The 21,359-nt window shown below is 32.8% G+C and overlaps 1 protein-coding gene across 3 annotated transcripts; it reads right to left on the bottom strand.

The window, feature by feature from the left end:
• Positions 1-251: 251 nt before the first annotated feature.
• On the bottom strand, positions 252-19,723 carry LOC143222315 (mitochondrial transcription rescue factor 1-like). Of its 3 annotated transcripts, none has more exons than XM_076448682.1 (4): positions 19,638-19,723; positions 14,182-14,324; positions 7,220-7,292; positions 252-3,273 (listed from the first exon to the last, which is right to left on the bottom strand). In XM_076448682.1, the coding sequence occupies exons 2-4, from the start codon at positions 14,190-14,192 to the stop codon at positions 3,076-3,078; spliced, it is 282 nt and encodes a 93-aa protein (XP_076304797.1). In that variant the 5' UTR covers positions 14,193-14,324; positions 19,638-19,723; the 3' UTR covers positions 252-3,075. The 3 variants fall into 3 exon arrangements, with proteins under 3 accessions (XP_076304797.1, XP_076304796.1, XP_076304795.1); XM_076448681.1 differs by lacking the exon at positions 19,638-19,723 and adding an exon at positions 18,832-19,546; XM_076448680.1 differs by lacking the exons at positions 14,182-14,324; positions 19,638-19,723 and adding an exon at positions 18,832-19,576.
• Positions 19,724-21,359: the final 1,636 nt, after the last annotated feature.

The raw sequence follows: 21,359 nt of genomic DNA on the forward strand, positions 1-21,359 counted from the left end.
ACAGTCCATTTAATGAGCTGAAAATAAAAGCAAAAATTAAAGACATATGAAAATCAAACACACCATCTATTGGAGCAAAAAATTCTCTACCAAATGACATGAAATATTTTGCGAAAGCGTTTCATTTATGAATATATTTGTTTAACTTGAAAAAATCCTCAGGAATTATTCCTCAACCCAATAGAAACCCTAGGAGTAAACAACCATCAAAATAAAAATACAAAGAGCAAAAATAGTAAAGTGCATTCCAATTGTTTTATAACAGTAAATTTAATATCAACATATTGACTACCTACAGTTTTTAAAAGCATATATGTCAGACAACAAGTGTCATTTATGTCTCTTCTGCAATATAAAAGTTCTAAAACTGTCCAGGACAATCTTCTAACCACCTTTCATCATGACAACTTACATACAGATTAAATAAACAACATACAACCCTTAAATCCATACAAACTCTACCTAGTTATTCACAATGAAATATTTTTAATGACAAATTCCAATAATGTAACAAAAATGTTTTTTTATACCCATAATAACACCCAAACTTTAAAAAGTACAGAGGATTATCAAAAACTAATTCAAAAACAACTTTGGAAAACTTAAAACCTATTTCTTATCATAATCTCATCTTTTACAAATGGCTCATAGAACCCATATTCACTATTACAGTACAATTTATATACTTTAGGTTTTGATTTCATTTTTAAAAACTTTATTATATTAATCATTTAAATGTTTTTAAATAATTTTGTAAGCATCTCTTCTTACAAACTAGAGGATCAGACTTAAATATTCTAAACTTAGTATTAGCATTGAGAATAGCTTTTTATGTATTTCTTTTTCAAAATTACCTTTCCTTTATCAAGTGTAAAAATTACTAAATTATTGAATGAGTGAAAACATTTTATAGCCAAAAATTCTACTTTAGGTAAGCTTTTATGCAACTTGATAGGGTATGAGATTTAACCTGTTCAATGCCATAGACGAGATAACTCGTCCAAGCCAATTGGTAACACAGTGCCACGGACAAGTTAATTCGTTCTCAATAATACCTAACTTTAACGATAGATGTCAGCACCATACATGCATTTGACCTACTTACAAATTGTTGCACTTTCGATCCAAAATGGCGTCACGAAAAAGTTACAAAATGAAAAAGCATTAGAGTTGTATTTTGAACTTGGTCCGGAGTTTGAAAATAGCAGTGGCGATTCAGAAGATTCGAATTTTGAAGATTCTTTGAAAAATATGGAAATACAAGGCTCAGATATCAGTGAAGATGATGGTAACTGGCCATCAACCAGCACTGGTAAACTGACGATAACACCAGGGAGTAAACGTAAAATTGCAAGTCGTGGTAAGAACAGTCCCAAGAAAAAGTGCCCTAATGACAATGAATGGAATGCTGAATCCTTTGTATTGATTATAATTGTTATATGGGAGGGGTTGACTTATGTGACAGTGTGTTGCATGCTTATCCGAGCATATGCAAGGCTGTCAAGTGGTACAAAAAAGTATTTTTTCACATGATGGATATAGCAGTGTACTATGCTTTGGTAGTTTACAAATCACTGAGAAACAACCTGTCTCTCCTGGAGTTTAGACTCAGTGTCATCCGTAACCTGACTGAAGATTACCACACCCAGTGGCGAAAATTCACCAGAGGCCAGCCTTCCTTGGAAAATCCCCTTCGCCTCACTTCCCAACACTTATTTTCCAAACAGAAAAGAAAAATTACCCCACTATAAAGTGTGTTCTGACAAATCCACGAGGAGGGAAAGCAAATATGAATGTACTGATTGCAAAGTGGCTCTTTGTGTTGACCTCTACTTCAAAACATTTCACACGAAAATGAATTATTAAATGTGTCATGTATTTCAATGTCCAAAAATAAAATTTCGTGCATTATTGTTTCATGTTTTATACATAAAAATTTTCCAAACTTAATTTTCTTGATGTAATTAAGTGTTAAAACTGTGTTGTAGTACTTTTTCTTCAGCTTTTGTCTGATAATGCAATTTTTTTTTTAATTCTTAAAATATAAGTACATTTAACTTTTCATTTTTGACCTGTATAACTTGTTTATTTACCTTTATATTAATTTGATATGGATTTTATATTTTTGAAATTCAGAAATTTGATGCAAATGTATAAAATCTAATTTTGAAACAAACTGTTTCAAATTTTCCAACATGTTTCCCCCCTTTCAATGAACCTAAAGTAATTACTTTTCTGTAAATGTTTGATAAAACAGTTTGATCAATACTGGTCTGCTGCTTCTAAAGTTACTTTTAGTAACCTCTATATTCTAAGAATATACATACAAAATTTAGGAATTTGGAGATATAATCTGCAAATGTTGAAGAAAAAGGTAAGTTTAATACAGCTTTCCAACCTATACTTCATTTAACAGTAGGCACAAGAAGACTTAACATTCACAGTTTTTTTGTGTTTTTTTTAAGATTCTTCACAAACTATTCAAAAACTAAAACATTTGACATCAAACGTAATGAAAACAAAACTGTTTTTTTTTTCCAATGTGAATGATGTAAAAGATTTACCAGTGTTATCAATTACTTTATAATTTATTAGCAAGTTTTCATTCAAATGTTGCCTATCAATATTTAATATGCTGGAGTATTGTTATTTTGAAGCAAATAATACAAAATTGTTGAATTCTTTTCTTCATGGGAGAAATCACAAAAGATAATTTTTGATGTGCTTTTTCTTTTTAATCATTAGTTTCTGATCAAAGTCAGCTAATTACATATATTTGATCTGAAATTACTGATCCAATGATTTTCAATGTTTGGTGAGAAGATCAGCAGTATTCACAAATCCTAATTTACCAAGTATGTCATTACCTTTGTAGCAAAATAAGTTAAAGTAGTGATAACACCTGGCTATAGATTTAAATATTTAAGAGCAAACACAGATTTATGAGATGAACAAACAATATATTCACACAACTAATTTCACTGCAAATATATTTTGAATAATAAACTCCGTTTATTTCACTACATAACGTATACGATTTGTATAAATTGACTATGTGTGTATTTTCTTTGATCTCTAATCTGCTGTAGAATTATTCCATGGTGTGTCATAGTTCTCAATGACCATATTCTTAAAACGACGCAGCACCACCTGCATCTTCTCTGTTTCACCTCTATTTTCTATTCTTTGTACAATCACACGGCTGATGTTAAGAAAATTCTCATTTTCTGAGTTTACTCCTTTGATCCAATCAATCTCATTTCCAACTTGCATCTACAAATGTAACAGATTGCCTACTATTAGGGTTACAAGGTGTTACTTTGCTAATTTTAACATGAATAAAATTTCCACATGAGCAAGCAGGATACTTTTAACTTCACTCCTAATGTAATCTAATTATAATGTGACAAGCCAATTACATAAAATTATTATGAAATGTCTTTGAAATTAAAAGCATAATATGTCAGATGGTTAGCTGTAGTTCATTGTACAACACAACAAGATCAACAGAAGGTGAAACTTTTGCTGTGGCAATGAAATGTAAACCTCAAACCCTGGGATTCAGTCTGGTACACGAGTCACCTGCCCTAATTAACCATTACACAAAGAAAATATTAGTTCAAAACACAGTTACGTGGTAAGCCATTAGTCACAATATAACAGTTCAAAAAGGCAATATAGCAAACCATTAGGTATAAGAGTGTTAGTCCAAAAAGGTCAGGCAACTATCAATAGGTCAAACTATGAAAATGTTTGACGTAAGAGACTAAAGACTAATGAGTTAATCCCAGGGATGCGAGTCAAGTGTATATATATATATATGAATGTAACAAAAGTCTTTGTCTCAGAAATAAGTTTCCATTATCACTTCTCACAACTCAAGGTTATTTCATGTATATTTTATGTGCAATAAAACACATCTGGATATCTTATAAATTAGAACATAAAACCAATTCACATTAAAATTCTCTTTCTAATATTAGAGCACAATAAAAATATCGAGTTCCATATTTGAACCAACTCTTTTTTTTTCTTTTTACCTATATAAATAACTTGGTTAGAATTAAAGTTTATAAAACTGAATTTTAGTAAATTACAATTATGGGTATTTAAATGCACAAAAAATCAGGAATGAATCCAGCAACAGTGATGTAGCTTTGCATGTATATATGTGAAACTAACATACTAGTTTTATTCTACAAAACTTTAAACCTAGAAATATTAACAGCATCTTTTTCTATAAACTATATAGTGAAAGGTAATACCTTTTTGGTAATATTTTTTCTTTCATATGGTCAAAGCATGAAATAGGCAACTCAGATGGGATCACAACTATTATCCAGCCAAACTGAGTTGGTATAGGTGCCAAGATAAAATGTTCTAAATCCTGCTAATCTCCGTTTCTGCTAAAACATCTGGATCAAAATAGTAATCAGTGAATGATGCACAAGGATCTGTTGAACAGAACTCAACTCTAACAGTTCTGGACTCTTGGAAGTCCATAACTATTTTCACATTCTCCGAGTCCTAAATCAAACTTTGTTTCTAGTATTTTAATGGCAGATTCAACACTTCATGTTTTTTTCAGGAATGAAGCACTGTAGTTGTACAACACATTACTAATTTTGAACCATTTGGTTTTTCTTCTTTCTCTCAATTCAACCAATAAATGCACATGTTTAGACTCGTATGGGACCAAAGGCTGTTAGTTCAGGCAATGCTATCAAGAGGTTGTTGATATTATATGAAAGTAAATAAATATATGCTGGAGCCTTGATTACCCATGTTGGTCCAGGGAAAGCAACAAATTGCAAATAACTAAAGCACTAGTGCATTTCAATAATTAATCCATTGTTGAATCTCAATAAAATTTTTCAATATATTTAAGTTTTTTAAATTATAATCTTTTTTACTGTCATTTAATCATATTATCATGAAAATTACAAAAGTCGTCATAATCATGAAAGCCGAGTGTTGATCACTCAGTCAGTCGGTCATGCTCTATTTCTCTGAATTTTTTTGAGCTACAAAAGTACAATTCCATTGTTTCCCTATCATACTTCCTAGTTGATTGCCATTTGATATTTAAGTTAAATTTAATTGCTAACATAGGCATAAATAGCTCCTAAATATTGGCACTTCTGCTATAGACACAAGTGCATTTGCACCCTATCAATGCCTGTGGAAAATAAGTAAAAAAATTAGCACAATCAAATCTATGCTTGGAAATTATTATGAACAAGTCTTTGTTAAAACAGACTGAAGATATTAATTATTTGTAGGTAAGAGGACAATGCATAACTGAACATAAATTTATGGTTAAAGGATGCCTGCTGTGCAGCACAGAACAGCAGAGGACAACTGAAATTGAGTGAAATATTCAAGAAATCTTAACGCGTGTTTTTAATCACTAATGAAATAAAGTTACCCAAGCTACAAATATTTGGTATTCCTGTCTTAATAGCTAAAAATAAAAGAGGCCAGGCCTGACACAGTTGACTTACAATTTGAACACATAGTAGATCCTGCATGCAAAAACCCCAGTTATCAGGCACCACCTGAACTTTTGCATTCAAAATTAAGTTCTTAGCAATAATTTCTCCAAAAGATGCAAATTTTTGCCTAGAATTATAATGGAGTAATTGCACAATTATTCTGAAAAAATTTGGAGAAAAAAAACACACCAAAAACAGATAACTGAGGTACCAGCAAAGCCCCCTTTTCTCATTATAACTAGTAGCAAAGTTATACCAGGCACACCTGGTTTCCGAGTTTTTGGGATTGCTCCTAGATCTGAAAAATAGTTCTTAAGGCCTAAATTAAGCTTAATAATCTTGAATTAATCAATAATAATAATGAAAAATCATTAAGGTAATATTTCAATTATTTGTATTTTGAAATAATAATCTGAAACACTAAAATACTTTGATTATATCAATTTCAACTTTAATAATCACTTTATGCAATATCACATCTGAAAAATGCAGATAAAATATTAAAAAATTCTAGTTTCTGACAAATAATTTTCCATATGGCAATACAGATGAAGTATTTTAGGCATGTCAGTGGTAAATAATGTACTGAATCCAAACTTTGATGAAATTATGTTTATGTTTTGATAATAAAAAACTATAGTAAACAGCATAAGGACAGCCACAGCATAAGTATGAAATGTTAAACACACTTAACCACTATTTAAACCCTTGCATTTTGGTGTGAGCATGTGTACCGATTTTAAAACAACAAAAATAGGATTCCCAAGAGTGTCCTTTTAAAATTCATCTGAGTCAGTCACATTCAATAAAACTTGTACAGCAAAAGTATTTAAAGTAATTAATAGAGTTACATTTTTTAATTTAATTTCTTATCTGATCTGAGATATGGGCAAACTTTCACAATGTATCAGTACATCAACTAATTATTATAGCACAACTAACTTTCATAATGCTGCTAAAGCTATCATTAACTGAAATTTTTAAGCCCTTTGATGTATTTCATTAACTCCAGTTTTAATTATATTTTTGGCTTGTTTTAGAAATTTTTTGAGAAAGCTATCCATCCATAACTTTGAACTTACAGGCTAAAAAAAAGGTAATAGCACCCACTGCCAACTCTTATGGTACTTTTTTTTTTTTAACAATGGGATTTGACTGTTACTCTAATGGCTCCAAAGTACATTGTATAATTCTGTGATAACAGTCAAACTATAAACTAAAAAAAACAATAAACTTCCAGATTCATAGTCTTGGCATGCTAACCATTAGGTCATCAGCATTATATTTCAGTATTCTGCTTGTCTTGTAATTATTTTAAAAGTTGTAGAATAATTGTAGAGTAAAATATAATCAATATTCTACAAGCACTTTCTCTATCAAAAACTACTTATTCTCTGATAGGTTTATCAAGTGACAAGTGGCAGGTTTTGAATATTCACCTTGCAGAAGAAACCTTAGACTGCAAAGCCCTTGTCCTAAGACATTAGTAGTTTGCAAAGTTTACCTTCCCAAAAATAGTTAGTTAAAAGTAATTTAAGCTCACATTGATTTGGAATTTCAAGATTATTTTGCATAGCATGACTTTACCATTTTAGATTCCCATCTTGACAAAACCAAGTGAAAACTAAGTTAGTAGTATTTCAATCAGAAAAAATACAAACCCACATTAAGCATCAGTAAAAATAAGGTAAAGTACAAAGTTTGGGAGGAATCTACACATTTACCTGTGTACTTTTCTTCAGCATCTTTTTGCCATTCACTCTAATCCTGCTCTCATAAAAAACTTCCTCGACTTTACTGAACATGAAAAAAAAGATAATTAAAAATATTAACTTCTACAATTCTGTAAACTTAGTCAACAGTTATACAAAACAACAAATAAACTTTTTGTTGTGAAAAATAGTATAAAAATTATAATTAATTAAAGTTCAATATCAGGCAGATATAATCAAATGTCATGCATAACAAGTTTCACAGTAATAAAAGATTTTGCATTTCCATAACCATTGTCTGGATTTCTGGAACTTAGTTTCTTCATGAGGAAACAACTGTCCATTTACATAACTGCTTATTGCTAATGTCAGACACCACTGTGTACTTCAAAAACAATAAATTAAAAATATAATCAACTAATATATAAGAAAATCTATGAATTGCACTAAAATGCCATATCAGAATCCTAAAAAAAATTATTTAATTTAAAAACTTTTCACTCGTAGTATCAATCAGAGGACAGAAGTTTTTCCAATGGTAAAGAGATTTAAAATGTAAAAAGTCTTATTTTGTGAAAGTATTCAGTATTGTGATGTTTAATAATATACACAGGATCACAGGCAATAGCTACTGAAGATATAAGCAATGTGTCTGAACAACATAGATAAATCTCAAAGCAACTATTTTCATTCTGCTATCACGTTATTTTACTAGGAGTACACCTAGTGTACTGTTCAGACTAACAGCCTACCACAACTTATTTAAACTTTGGTTCTATTCCCTTCACTCCTGTTACTTTACTGAATGCACACCTGTATACCACTAAATATCTCAGTTCAGTGGTTAGCCCTGAGTAGCTTCACTCAAACAGGAAAAACTCTTAGAAGCCTATTTTTAACACAGTAAAATCTGACAACAAGTTTTTGTTTATCAAAATCATTTACATTTCAACAAACAGTATACAGAGTAATAGAGACAACAAAGTTTTGTTCATCAGATATGTTTTAAGGGAAAATACGCATTTGAAAAATTACTAAATCCTACTGCAGTATAACCAGAGTAAAAAATATCATATTGATGCTTAAAAAGAAATAGATAATTTTAAAATGACAATATAAGAAATAGGTTAAGATTACTCTTTTTGTTCACAAAGCAATCATGAAACAGTTAGTAAGGATGCAAGCAATCACACAAGATTATAAACAATAAAATCACACCTAAAATGAGAAAGCAGGAAAGTACCAATCACAGAAATTACTGTTACTAGCTGTAAAGAATAAAAGAAAGTATAGCACTAAAACTATGATACTTCCAATACAGGGTGTCTTCTCTAAAACTGTATAAATATAAATAGAACATGAGCTACACCAAACCACCAATACAGGTACATATCCATGCAACAGCTGATACCTAAGTGATAAACACTTTCATCATCCTTAAGTGCTGTGATATAATACAATTTATGAAAAATTGCAATTCATTAACTTAATCCAGTTTACATCATAACAGTTGTTGTCAAGCAGTTTTATTGTTGGTTTAAATAGTATCTCAACCATTACTATAGCTGGCTTATCCCAGATATCCCGAACAGACCTAGTATAGGTCAAAAGGCTTTGTCAGCACTGGATACAGCAGTTCTAGTATGTTTGGTCATATTATTATATGACCATCTTTTCTCCCACCCAGGTGTTCATAATAATAAGTAAAAATGAAGTAATTTGGTACTTAAACAGTCTCTGTTTTTTAATATTAAAATAGCTACAGAAAAACATATCAAGGTTATATACTGTATAAGTGTTTTCAAAATAAACAAAATTATATGTATTTTCCCATGACCTCATGCTTCCAATTCAAGGATATTATAATTTATCTATATTAAAAATATATTTCCAACAAGTAATTCCCTCGTCTCACAGGATTAACTGTTCCACTATGTTGCAGCCCTTTATATGCAATTTTTTTTTATTAAACATGCCACATGCCTTCCACACACCAAAGTGTTTCTCATGCAAATCATTATGTATCACATTTCTACCAATAGAAACATAATGCACTCACATGATGCATGTGACTCCTCTATATGCCCCTACCAAATTATCACTTTGACATCATCTGGATAAAGAAGATAGTAAGGTGGTAAAGTGTGCAATTAATTCAGTAGAAAAAAAAGACAATGTCAATGTCCACAGGCTCAAAGGAGAAAGAAATATGCCTTAAGAAACATGTAAAACAAACAACCTAAGGAAATAGGTTTGGATGGAGAAAAGATAAGAGAATGGTGGACCATATTAATATAACAATTTGAAAGAGCAGATCACTGAAGAGGTCAAAGAATCCAGACAGAATGGATTATCATGGTAAGTATGGGTGACAGAAAAATCCTTTGGTAATGGGGAAAGAAAAAAGATACGGGATAAACCTGCCCAATAACCTGAAATTGAGGAGATGGAAAACTTCAAGTCTAAAATCTATGTGAGAAACTCAGAGACATCAGAAATAGTACGAAGAGCAGCAGGAAATCCACAAGTCTGAGACCATGTGCAAAAGAACTTTCATTTTTACTGATAAATTTCCAAGGAGAAAGGAAGGATGGATTGAGCCAAATGAAAAACAATGGCAGAAACCAGATCTCTTCACTAAGGACCTGACAAAGGCTAGGCATGAAGACATACGACATGTAGTGCAGGATCCAGAACTGGTGACTGGGGTGGACAAAGGATTGGTTGGTTTGGCATTTTATGGTGCAATGCAACTAGGCTATCTAATCTGAACATGTGGTAAAAAGTTAAAATTAAAAGTAAAATTTGTAAAAAGGAATTAAGGTAACAGAAAACAAAGTTTAATTTTTGAATTAAAAACATAAATACCATTAAATCCAAATTTGATATCTATTTTACAGCAGTAAGGGAGAAACTACAGTAATACATGTTATAAAGGACTTTCTGTTGCACAATTTTAAGTAACATAACTCACCAGGATGACTAACAGGTGAGTTCAAACATCAACATTAGTCACCTGCAGTTGGCCTTTCCAGTCCTGGTTTCGAGTTATTTAACGTTACTGCCATTTTCTAATTTCAAGTCACACCAAACATGCCCACTCTTTCAGCTGTGGGGACATTATAATGTTACAGTCAATCCTACTATTCACTGGCAAAAGAGTAGCCCAACAGTTGGCAGTGGGTAGTAATGACTAGCTGCCTTCCCTTTAGCCTTACACTCCTAAATTAGGAATGGTTACTGCAGATAGCCCTCATGTAGCTTTGTGCAAAATTCAAAAACAAACAAACTTCAAATCCAACTAGTTGTACTTTAATTCATAAGAGGGAAACACATTAAAAAAAGTCTCATTGATAAATTAAAAAATTAAATAACATTTAAAAGATTAATGGCCTTTAATAAACTAAAAACATTTGTAAGGTAGACAGTGTCGCCAATGACACTGTCTAATGTTATGGATAAACCTTGGGACAAAACTTTTAAAATGGTGCAGTCGTTGAGAGTTGTAACGATGGCAAGACAGTAAAATGTGGCTTATTGTGACCTGAGTGCCACATAGACAACATATTGGTGCATCAGTCTCAGATAAAAGAAAATGATGAGTTAAAAAACTGTGATCAATGTGTAGTCTAGCTAGGACAACTTTCTCTTTCTGATCCTCATGGAAGCAAGATGGCCAAAGTCCAATAGAAGGTTTTATTTGGAAAAGCTTGTTTTCATGTTGCTCACTCCAAGTCAACTGCCAGCTGGCACAGAGCTGAGCCTTGAATACAGGACCATAGTCCATGTATGGAACAGGCACAGCAGTGATAGTACCAGAGCAGACAGGTTTATATGTGGTGTTGGCGAGCCCGTTCCCGCAAATACCAACATGGCCTGGTATCCAGAAAAACTGGATAGAAATAAATGTTAAAGAGAAATAAGCCAGTCAGTTTTCTACATTGACTAGAACAGGGTGAGAACTAACATGAAGTGATTCCAGGGCCAATAGAGAACTAAGCGAGTCAGTATAAATAGTGCAATTTAAGTATTGCTTAGCTTCTATGCGATCCGGGGCAAGAAAAATGGAATATAATTTGGCAGTGAACACAGAAATTGTAGAGAGGATTCTGTGTGCAACCACCAAACCATAGCAGAGCCCACAGAGTCACCTGATTTTGAACCATCTATACAAATCGGAATGGAAGGATGGTTCAAAAGATGTTCAGCAAATAACAGATGGTACTTCCAATCAGGAGTATCTGCTTTTCTCAGATGACTTAAAGAAAAGTCACATTTGGGGATTGTAATAAGCCAAGGTGGGATGAGTTGACCAGTTGATACAGCAATGTTATCCAAGGATAGACCCAATTTATCCAACTGCTCCTGGATACAAAGGCCAAAAGGAACAATGGCAGATAATCTGTTCTGAAAAAGCCTGGCCCACTAAGGAAAGAAAACACAACCCCAGGTGGGATGCTGTGGTAAGTATCAAAGTTTTTAAGCATACAATAAAGACAACTGCAAATGGCAGAGGTGCAAACAAGGTTCATGAGACTTTATGTATAAGGTCTGAACTAGGGAAGTGCAGAAAGCCCTGGTACAGAGCCAAAGTCCCTGATAATGAATGGAGTTCAGCTTCTTCAAGGCTGAGGTCCTGGCAGAGCCATAGACTATTGACCCATAGTCTAGTTTTGATCGAAGAAGAGCAAGATATATCTTCAGCATAAAACATCAATCTGCTCCCCAAGTGGTGGAAGAGAGGACACAGAGGATGTTCAGTGCTCTTGTACATTTGACTCGTAGTTGCTTGATGTGTGGTATAAAGGTCAGCTTATGGTCAAAGATAAGCCCCAAGTATTTTGTCTCAGCGATCACAGGTAGCACAACTTCACCGATACAGAGTTCAGGATCAGGGTGTATATCCCGTTGGTAGCAAAAATGCATGCAAATGGTTTTAGAGAGAGAGAAGTTAAAACCATTTGCTGTGGTCCATTTCACATGAGATGTGAAAGTCATCAACATAGAGCCTATGCAACAGTGTCGGTAATGGCATTAATCTTTATACTGAAAAGTGTGATACTCAAAACACAGCCCAAAGGAACTTCCAAGTTCCTTTAGAAAAAAACAGAAAAGTGTTGAACCCACAGGAACTTGAAATCGCCTGTCCATTAAAAATTTTTTAATAAAAATGGGAAAATGACCATGTAACCCATATAAATGGAGGTTTTGCAAAATTCCATTCCTCCATGTAGTATCATAAGCCTTCTCAAGGTCAAAGAATATTGATAAAAGATGTTATTGTTTGAAAAAGGCGTCTCTGATTGACATTTCAAGTTGAATTGGGTGATCTATGGTGAAGTACTGTTGTTAGAACTTACACTTGGTGAGTGAGAGGAGGTTGTTTGATTCGAAGAACCAAACAAGACAAGCATTAACCATCCTCTCTAAGGTCTTAGAGAGACAGCTTGTCAAAGCAATTCGACGGTCGTTTAAAGGAATCTTGGGATCCTTCCCAGGCTTAGAGAAAGATAGGACAATAGCCTGAAACCTGCCAATACAGTCACTTTTCAGCAGTTTTCAGAAATGTTTCCTGTGAGAAATGACATACAGAATGTATTTTCTTTATTCAAGGGAGGTCTATCAACCTCCATGGATTCTGCCCTGGGTTGATTGGGCAGGTCTTTGTTGTTGAAAGAGGATTCCAGTGACTGAGGACATAAACGAATGATTGTTTTGCAAAGAAAGCAAATCTTGGGGTTTGCTGGAATGAATGTTAGGGACAGAGATGGGTGTTGACATTGATTCATCAACTTTTTTAATCATGGCTGTCAAAAGGCTTTTCATATGGTTTGAAAATAATTCTTTCAGAGGCATAGAGATATCCATCTGCACTCCCACTGTAGTAGTGGAACAAAGTGCAGCAGCATACATCCAAGATGAAGTGATGGACAGCAACTTTCGAGCTTCAGGGTAAATAATGTTTTGAATCATCTTCAAACACTGCACCTCTTTTTTTTCTAACTACTTAGAGCAAAAATGAAAGTACAATGAGTGAGAGCCATTGCAATTGATGCAATGAGGGTCTATTTCACACTCACAGGCATTGTAGCCCTTGCCACTGCAACAAGCATACGTCAAGGAAACACGACGTGATGTCTTTGAGTGACCAAACCGCTGACATTGGATACATCGGAGAGGGTGTGGAATATATGACTGTACCTTGTAATTAAGATAACCTGCCTTGATGGTGGCAAGTGGACACGATGATGTAAATGTTAAAATAAGGATATTGGTCAGCATCATTATTCCATCTTTGCAAGTGTAGATATGCCTCACTTGGGGATGTTCTTCAAATCCCTCAATGGGTATATCTTCAATAGCCTTTGAATGTAAGAGGAGTTCACTGTGTTTAGATGTGGATGTTTCCACCAATATGTCACCAGAGCAAATCTTTTTGACTGACTTTGGAGAGCCAGCAAGTCCCTTTAGTCCCTTCTGAATGAAAAAGGGAAACATTTGCCCTAAATGTTTGTCTGAAAGAGAATGTAATATAAGAAAATGAGGTACAGGTATTACAAATGTTGAAGATTGCTCCAAGTGATACATGGTGATTTGCATGAGACACTCTTTATAATTATTTGATTCAAATAATGGAGAGAAGAAGGCTTGTGGCATGTGTAATAAAGTTTGCATAAAAAGGGAAACAACAAATAGGAATAACCAGTTCTTAGCAAGTTAAAAATTAAACTTACTTATATTATTGTTTATTTTCAAACACCTCAAATGTTAACAGTTCATACTGTCTTTTTTTCATTTCAACAGATTGCATTGAAAAAAATGTTATTTTTCATAATCTGTACTTCAAGTATATTATTACCTTGAGAATTTTTGTCTTAAGATTGAAAATGTATATATACTTTCATATTTCTAAATAAGTAGTAGTAAAATAAATATGCAGTTTCACAAGCAGGCTACATTAAAGTCTGGCCAACCTGCGAGACATGCCTAGTCCATGTTTCAGGACTACATCCAACCGCAATGAATTTAAGTTTGCTTTAATATCTTTATAGTCCTTTGCAGCTTCATTTTCATCATCTAAGTTATCTTCTTCTTCTTCTTCATCATCGTCTTCAAACTACAATGTGCAAATAAATAATGCACTTCAGATTTAAAATCCAAGTTAAATAAATAGCTAGAAAATTAAATATTTACAAAAAAAGCATCTCAGCTTGCAATGAACACATCCACTACATACTATACACCAATATCAATCCATAACCAGACATTCAACTGTTTGTGAAAAAATAGTGTGTGTGCGTTTTTTTTATAGCAAAGCCACATCAGGCTATCTGCTGAGCCCACTGAGGGGAGTCAAATCCCTGATTTTAGCATTGTAAATCCATAGGCTTACTGCTGTACTAGCAGGGAGCATGAAAAAATGGAAGGTGAGTGGGTGAGCTAAAGACAAGGTTATTTTGGTGTTTTAGTAAACATAATGTTACCCACTCTGTAGCATGCAGTTTTAACCTTACACGTGGTTGAGAAATATAGCAAGAAAAATCTACAATTTATTGGTAGCAACTGTAGGCATTCACACATTTATGCATACCAAAAGACAAACTTATGAACTGGTAAGCTCCCTAAAATTTTTAAAAATTAAATCATTATGTGGTATAGTAACTAGACAGAGGTGATTATTCAAATATATGAACTTTTTTATTACAAACATAGATAATTTATGTGTGTTTTTACATTACGTTCCAGTGCCCTTAAGTAATTATACTTAAAAGTGAATAACTGGTTGTTTTTCTCCACAGATCATAGACATGTTAGAATTTTCAAAAGAGGCATTAATAAATCATATTGGTCATAACAGACAGTCTGGCATCTTGGTAACAAGAGGATTAACAGTAAAAATTGAAACGTCCATTTATTTAATCTGCATAACAAACTTTTTTAACACTGTGTGTAATTTACAAACTAAATGATGTATCAGGTGGTATTTCAGTTGGAACATACCATGCTACTGACATGTTATTTTACTGTACTTATGTAAATTCTAACATGGAAGAAGATCCAGTTATGGAATAATCTGAAGAGGACATTGTTAATAATTCTAATACAACTTTCACTTATTGCATGCGTTTGATCACAACTCTATTTACTGATTCCAGTTCACTATATAGACATGAATATAACTGGGCAGAAACTTCAACTAATTTACCATTTAAATTGAAGATGCTTCATTTCATATGCCACTGTTATCCAGTGATCTCTCCATCTAATCACTAACATCTTTGTTCTTGTAACCATTCTCAGATCAGAATAGTATGGCTCTCTCATTACTAGACACACCCATCCCATTTTAATGCTCATCTAAGGATGCATATTTTTTGTCAGGGGGAACATGAGGAAAGAAGTCAGAATTTTTCTATATATTATCTAAGCAAAGGTGAAACAGGAAAAAACCGTCTAGTACAGAGTGACACTTACAATGAAAGCCTTGGAGGCTTAATCTACAAATGTGATGCAGTTGCTGCCCATTTCACTTTTATTTACTATTTCTTCCATTAAAAGAAGACATTTGTTGGCAAATGACATTATATAACATTTATCATCATATTACCAAGCACATATTATGTTATACCCTAATAACTTATGATTTGTGTGTTAATAATAATTTACAGATATATTACTTACATTCTGTGCAATCATCTTTCCTGAAAGCTTAAACTATTATGTGAACAAACAGCCACATGATAATGAATGTACAAATTGCTTATTGTTGATTGGTTTCTTTCAGACACATGTAAAATACAGTAAACATAACAAACTGATGGTCTTGTATATAAGACAGCTTTCTGTGTACAAGCTACATAATGTAGTTTACAGTCTACCACTGCCTAATATTAATGTTAATTATGAGTTGGTAACAGTATTGTTGTTTGTTTGCTATTTTACAACAAAGCCACAATGGACTATCTGCTGTGTCCGCTGCAGGGAAATGAACCTAGAATTTTAGCACCACAAACTTACCACTGTCCCAATTGAGGTTAACTACTGTAGTACTCACAGTGTGGTACTATTAGTGATATTGGCTTCCCCACTTAGCACGATATTGCCACTTGTGATTTGTAGAATACATACGTGATAATAACTGTAGTCTTCCAACAAAAACCTGCATCTCAAGGTAGAAATAATGCTAACTTTGCTTTTCAGAATGCTTTTGAACTTATTACAAAAAACAAAGTAATGAAATTTGTAAGAATCTCATTCAACTGCTGTGACATATACTTATCTTTATTTAACCAATCATTTCTGAGTGGTGCATTGTGTAATTTTCCTAAACCAATTAATATGTGGTGGAAGAATAACCACCTTAAAAATCAGTACAGCTGGCAGAAAATATGTATAGAAGATTTTCTTATTGAAGTTCTAGTCATTATACAGAACTGATTAACTCAATCCTGTGACCCATTAACAAACAAAAATGATCAAATATTATTCTGTAATTAGTTCGACTAATTAAGTATACAGTTCTTACATTCCTTCTCATAATAACTAGAATGCACAGTTTCATCGGTTGGGCATCTACACCATTAGCAATATTTTATGTAATCCCAAGTTGGATGTTAATTGATTGATTATTAAACTGGCTAAGTCAATTTGGTTGAAAAACACAAAGCTAAAATTTCATTACTGATTTATTACAAGCATTGATTCTTGTGTTGTTTTAATGATATATTCTAAGAAATTTATCAGAACTAACATGCATTTGCATTTTTTTAACTTATAGTTCAGCTTTTATACACTGATGAATGACTCAAATGGAAAAATTTTCATATTTCCAAAGAATCAACAAAAATTACTGACTGAAATTAACCTTAAAACCCAGCATTTTTCAACAATATAAAAATACAAGTTTATTATTACTGAAGAACTTAAAAATATATGGAAAATGTTTTGATAAGATCAAATGATTACTAAGTGAATGAATAAAATATGTAACAAGTTTCAACATCATTATGACTTATATGTTCCACCACATTTCAAGAATATATAACTAGAAATTCCTTGGTCACTTAACAGAAGTGAATTAATAATAACAGGTTTCTAATTTTCATAGACTGTCAGAAATTAAATTTCCTTACATATAACTGATACCTATTCAACTCAAGCTGTTAAGAAAGCACTACAAAAAAAAATAAAGGTTATTATTTTACTGCTTGTTCATCAGTTTAAATAAAACAAAAACTACTAAATGCAAAAACACATATATAAGAATATATTAACTGGTTTGGTTTTGGTTTGTTTTGAATTTCGTGTAAAGCTACACGAGGGCTATCTGTGCTAGCCGTCCCTAATTTAGTAGTGTAAGACTAGAAGGAAGGCAGCAAGTTATCGCCACCTACTGCCAACTCTTGGGCTACTCTTTTACCAACAAATAGTGGGATTGACTGTAACATTTTAATGCCACGACAGCTGAAAGGGCGAGCATGTTTGGTGTGACAGGGATTCGAGCCTGTGACCCTCGGATTATGAGTTGAGTGTCTGAATCACCTGGCCATGCCAAGCCATATTAACTGTTAAATGCTTTACTATAAACTGAATTTTAGGCTAAAACTAATTGATATAAAAATATTAATTGCAGTAAATGTACTTGTAATATAATGCCACCAACATAATCAATGCAATTACACCTATATGTATAATCATACAAATAAACATAATACATGCCATTTAGTCTATCTTTTTAGGACTAGAAAACAGCAAAGCCAGCCCAGTAAACTTCTTTACAAGATGATAGTGACCTTTTAACTTGTATCATTTAAATACATCTAAAAAATGAAACCTGAAAAAAATAAATCTAAAGAAAATGCAAAGAAGTTAACAGCAGCAAGAGCAGTATTCTTGCTATTCAGTGAGACTGACACACTTCAATAACTGCAGCTCAACTTTATAATTGTTTACAGTATTTTCTGCATAACTGATTGTGATTTTTTTTAATGGTTGAAACATGCTAAGTCCACTGATACATTATGCTGTGATCTGCTATACTGAATAAAACAGTTTTATATGCAAACATAATTACAAGAAAATCAGCCCAAAGTATAAGATATCATGACTTTAATGACCAGGTAATCTTCCTGTGGCTATTTGCTACCACGGAAAAAAATTTCACAGATAATTTATTTACTGGAATGCACTAAAAATTATATTTGTTTTACTTCTAGCAATATAACACTGATTTTGTGCCTTGAGTGACTTATCCACTAATAGTAATATGTCAAGATTATTCTCTTTGCTCCCATCTATACTAATCATACAAACTGATCTACTCTGTGATTTCCAAATGCACTGCATTGAATTTAGAATAATTAAAGGTGATTTGTTAAGTATCTGTCCAACTCACCAAGCTATTTTGTAATACCTGAACATCCTCAATAATGCTAAAACACTCAAGAGTTTAATGTCATTAGCAAGTTATTAATTATACTGTGTAAATAAATAACAAAGGCCCATGCATTGATCCTCAAGGTAGTAGCACTAACATTATCAAGAGTCCAATTTGACCAGGCTCTATTATTAATAATAACAATTAATATATTAGTAAAAACCAATATAAAATGTGGTTTTCTTACTTCTTCATCCTTTGAAGGTTTGACATTTCTTTTTTTACGTGTAGACTTGTGCCTGCAGTTTGAAATATGCGAGTAATACAGATTGTCCGATTTGTTTAACGTTAGAACTACAAAAGTTGACAAGTGGTAACTGCCACTAATAAACTTATTAGTTTTAAAATCTGTACAACTATAAGGCGAACTAGTCGTTACAGAAAATAAATGCCTAAATGACTTGAAATTCAAGCTCCGAAATACTTTTTGTACTACTGTTAGGCTTTACTTTCAAATACCCACTTAATGTGTTATAAAAAACATTTTGTCTTTCAATTTTTGGCCTCATCGTGCTCAAACACCACTTACTATAATTAATAATGCTATTATTAACTCTTATGTTATTTATAAATCGCAAATTAGACATAGTAAAGAAATTGAACTAACTCCTTTTTTTAATTTATCTTACAGGTGAAGTGGGAAACGGTTATTATTATCAAACTCTCGAATCCCTTAACAGCAACAATTCTGCAGTAAGGTTACGAACATTTAATTTACGAAGCTTGAACTATATAATCTTATTACTTGCTGCTGTACTATATCGTTTCAAACCCTACAACGAATTACCACGTTTACCCTTAAGATTTTTCAATTCTTGAGCCGTGAATAAAAAACATAGAAAATTCAGCTGGTGATCCTGAATTATACAAGGCAACTATAATTGATTCAATATACTTTACTATATAAACATTTCAAATATTTTCTCTGTTTTATTATTAATAAAAGTCAACCGTTAGTTTTACTGTCAAATAACAAAATATATATATACATACAAAATAACTACTTGTAAACTGTTCTTAGCCACAGCTGCAATAGTAATCATATACGCAAAACAAAACGTTTCAATTACAATACGTTCATTCATAAGGGAAAAAACACAAACAAACACATTTTATATTTGATTATAATGTAGTATAAAAAAGTTTGTTAAGTTGTAAATACTTCAAGCATCATTTTAGTACTAATTGTAACTGTGATCTTATATGCGTCAAACCTCAACTTTCACTTTCCATTAAAATACTTTGTATAAAAACATGTTTATTTACAAAGAAAAAATAAAATAACATATTCTCTGAGGGAATGCAAGTAAATAAATCAACAACTATCAAAACTGTTTTATTTAAATTCCGAAAACAAATGGATGTCAGCGCACTCAACGGCATCCCGACAATGTTTGTTTAGATTTTGGGCCGGATGCTTAACGTACGTACAGTAGGTGTCTGTAAATTGCTGACAATAAACACACAGCACACAGCTAGCCGGTTGGTTTAAAATAATATGTTAATATAACCAGTCAAACATATTTTCAGATTCTCCTTACACTAGGGCATGGTATGGCCAGGTGGGTTAAAGCGTTCGACTCGTAATCCGAGGGTTGCGGGTCGATTCCCGTCGGACCAAACATGCTCGCCCTTTCAGCTGTGGGGGCGTTATAAAGTAACGGTCAATCTCACTATTTGTTGATAAAAGAGTAGCCCAAGAGTTGGCGGTGGGTGGTGATAACTAGCTGCCTTTCCTCTAGTGACTAGAGTCTAGTCTTACACTGCTAAATTACGGACAGTTAGCGCAAATACCTCTCGTGTAGCTTTGCGCGAAATTCAAAAAAAACAAACAAACCGTCATACTATTGATTATCATAGTTGTATCCAGAACTTTAAAAATTGTCTTTTTTTTTTTTTCAAAGTCCACACAGGCTGGCTCAGTTACTTTAGAGCGCAATTTGACAATTTGCTTTTTTCTGCTCTATTATTACAATACAATCTGTGATAATTTTACTTTAAAAATCGCCACTATAAGCTCTTTATGGCTAAATTCACAATTACGCGGTCTTGATCTATCTATATATTTAAATATAACTGTCTACATTTTGGATGCGTATTTAAAGCTCAATGGAATCCTGAAACATTCCATACACTACAAGATATTATAATGATAACATTCAAATAAAACATCAAGGAAAAATCAGAAGATTCTAGTAATATTATCCAATAGTATAACAATTACCATTTCATTACTAGTGAACTATACAACCGGAGACGTAGCAAATGTCCTCCAAAACCTAGCGGTGCAGGGGGCCTTTACTAACTTTTAACTTACTCAGGTAAATCTGATACATGTCAGAATATACCAGATAAGCTAGAGATACTTCGTAATTTGCGCTATGGAGCTTACATAAGCTCGTATTAACTATTTTTTGAGAGCCCTACTCAAGACACATAATGAGTGCAAAGCTTAACAGCCCTACTTCCACTTTTGCTGAAGAAAAGACAAAACAAACTATTTGTACAGAGCTATTGTCAAAGCAACCAGTGAACAGAGAGACTATTTTGAAATTGTAGGAAGGGGATGTTGTTTTGCAGGAGATTTTAAATAGGTAACAACAAGGAGCAGCTTCCATCGAAGTGTGTGGGGGTAAGATGATTTTCGCAGTGAGATCTCGCCATTTTGTACTACGCCACTGTAAACAATGTATAATTCGTTAACAATCTTGTTTA

The sequence above is a fragment of the Tachypleus tridentatus genome, chromosome 8 (genome assembly GCF_004210375.1).
Source record: "Tachypleus tridentatus isolate NWPU-2018 chromosome 8, ASM421037v1, whole genome shotgun sequence".
In the NCBI taxonomy this organism is placed as follows: domain Eukaryota; kingdom Metazoa; phylum Arthropoda; class Merostomata; order Xiphosura; family Limulidae; genus Tachypleus; species Tachypleus tridentatus.

Bases quoted from the DNA above. Each gene is read 5' to 3' on its own strand.
- LOC143222315 (XM_076448680.1), bottom strand. From the start codon at position 18,857: ATGTCAAACCTTCAAAGGATGAAGAA. The intron at 7,293-18,831 runs GTAAGAAAACCA...TTTCATGTTCAG, and splicing joins AACCTTCAAAGGATGAAGAA to TAAAGTCGAGGAAGTTTTTT. The intron at 3,274-7,219 runs GTAAATGTGTAG...TTACATTTGTAG, and splicing joins TGCTGAAGAAAAGTACACAG to ATGCAAGTTGGAAATGAGAT.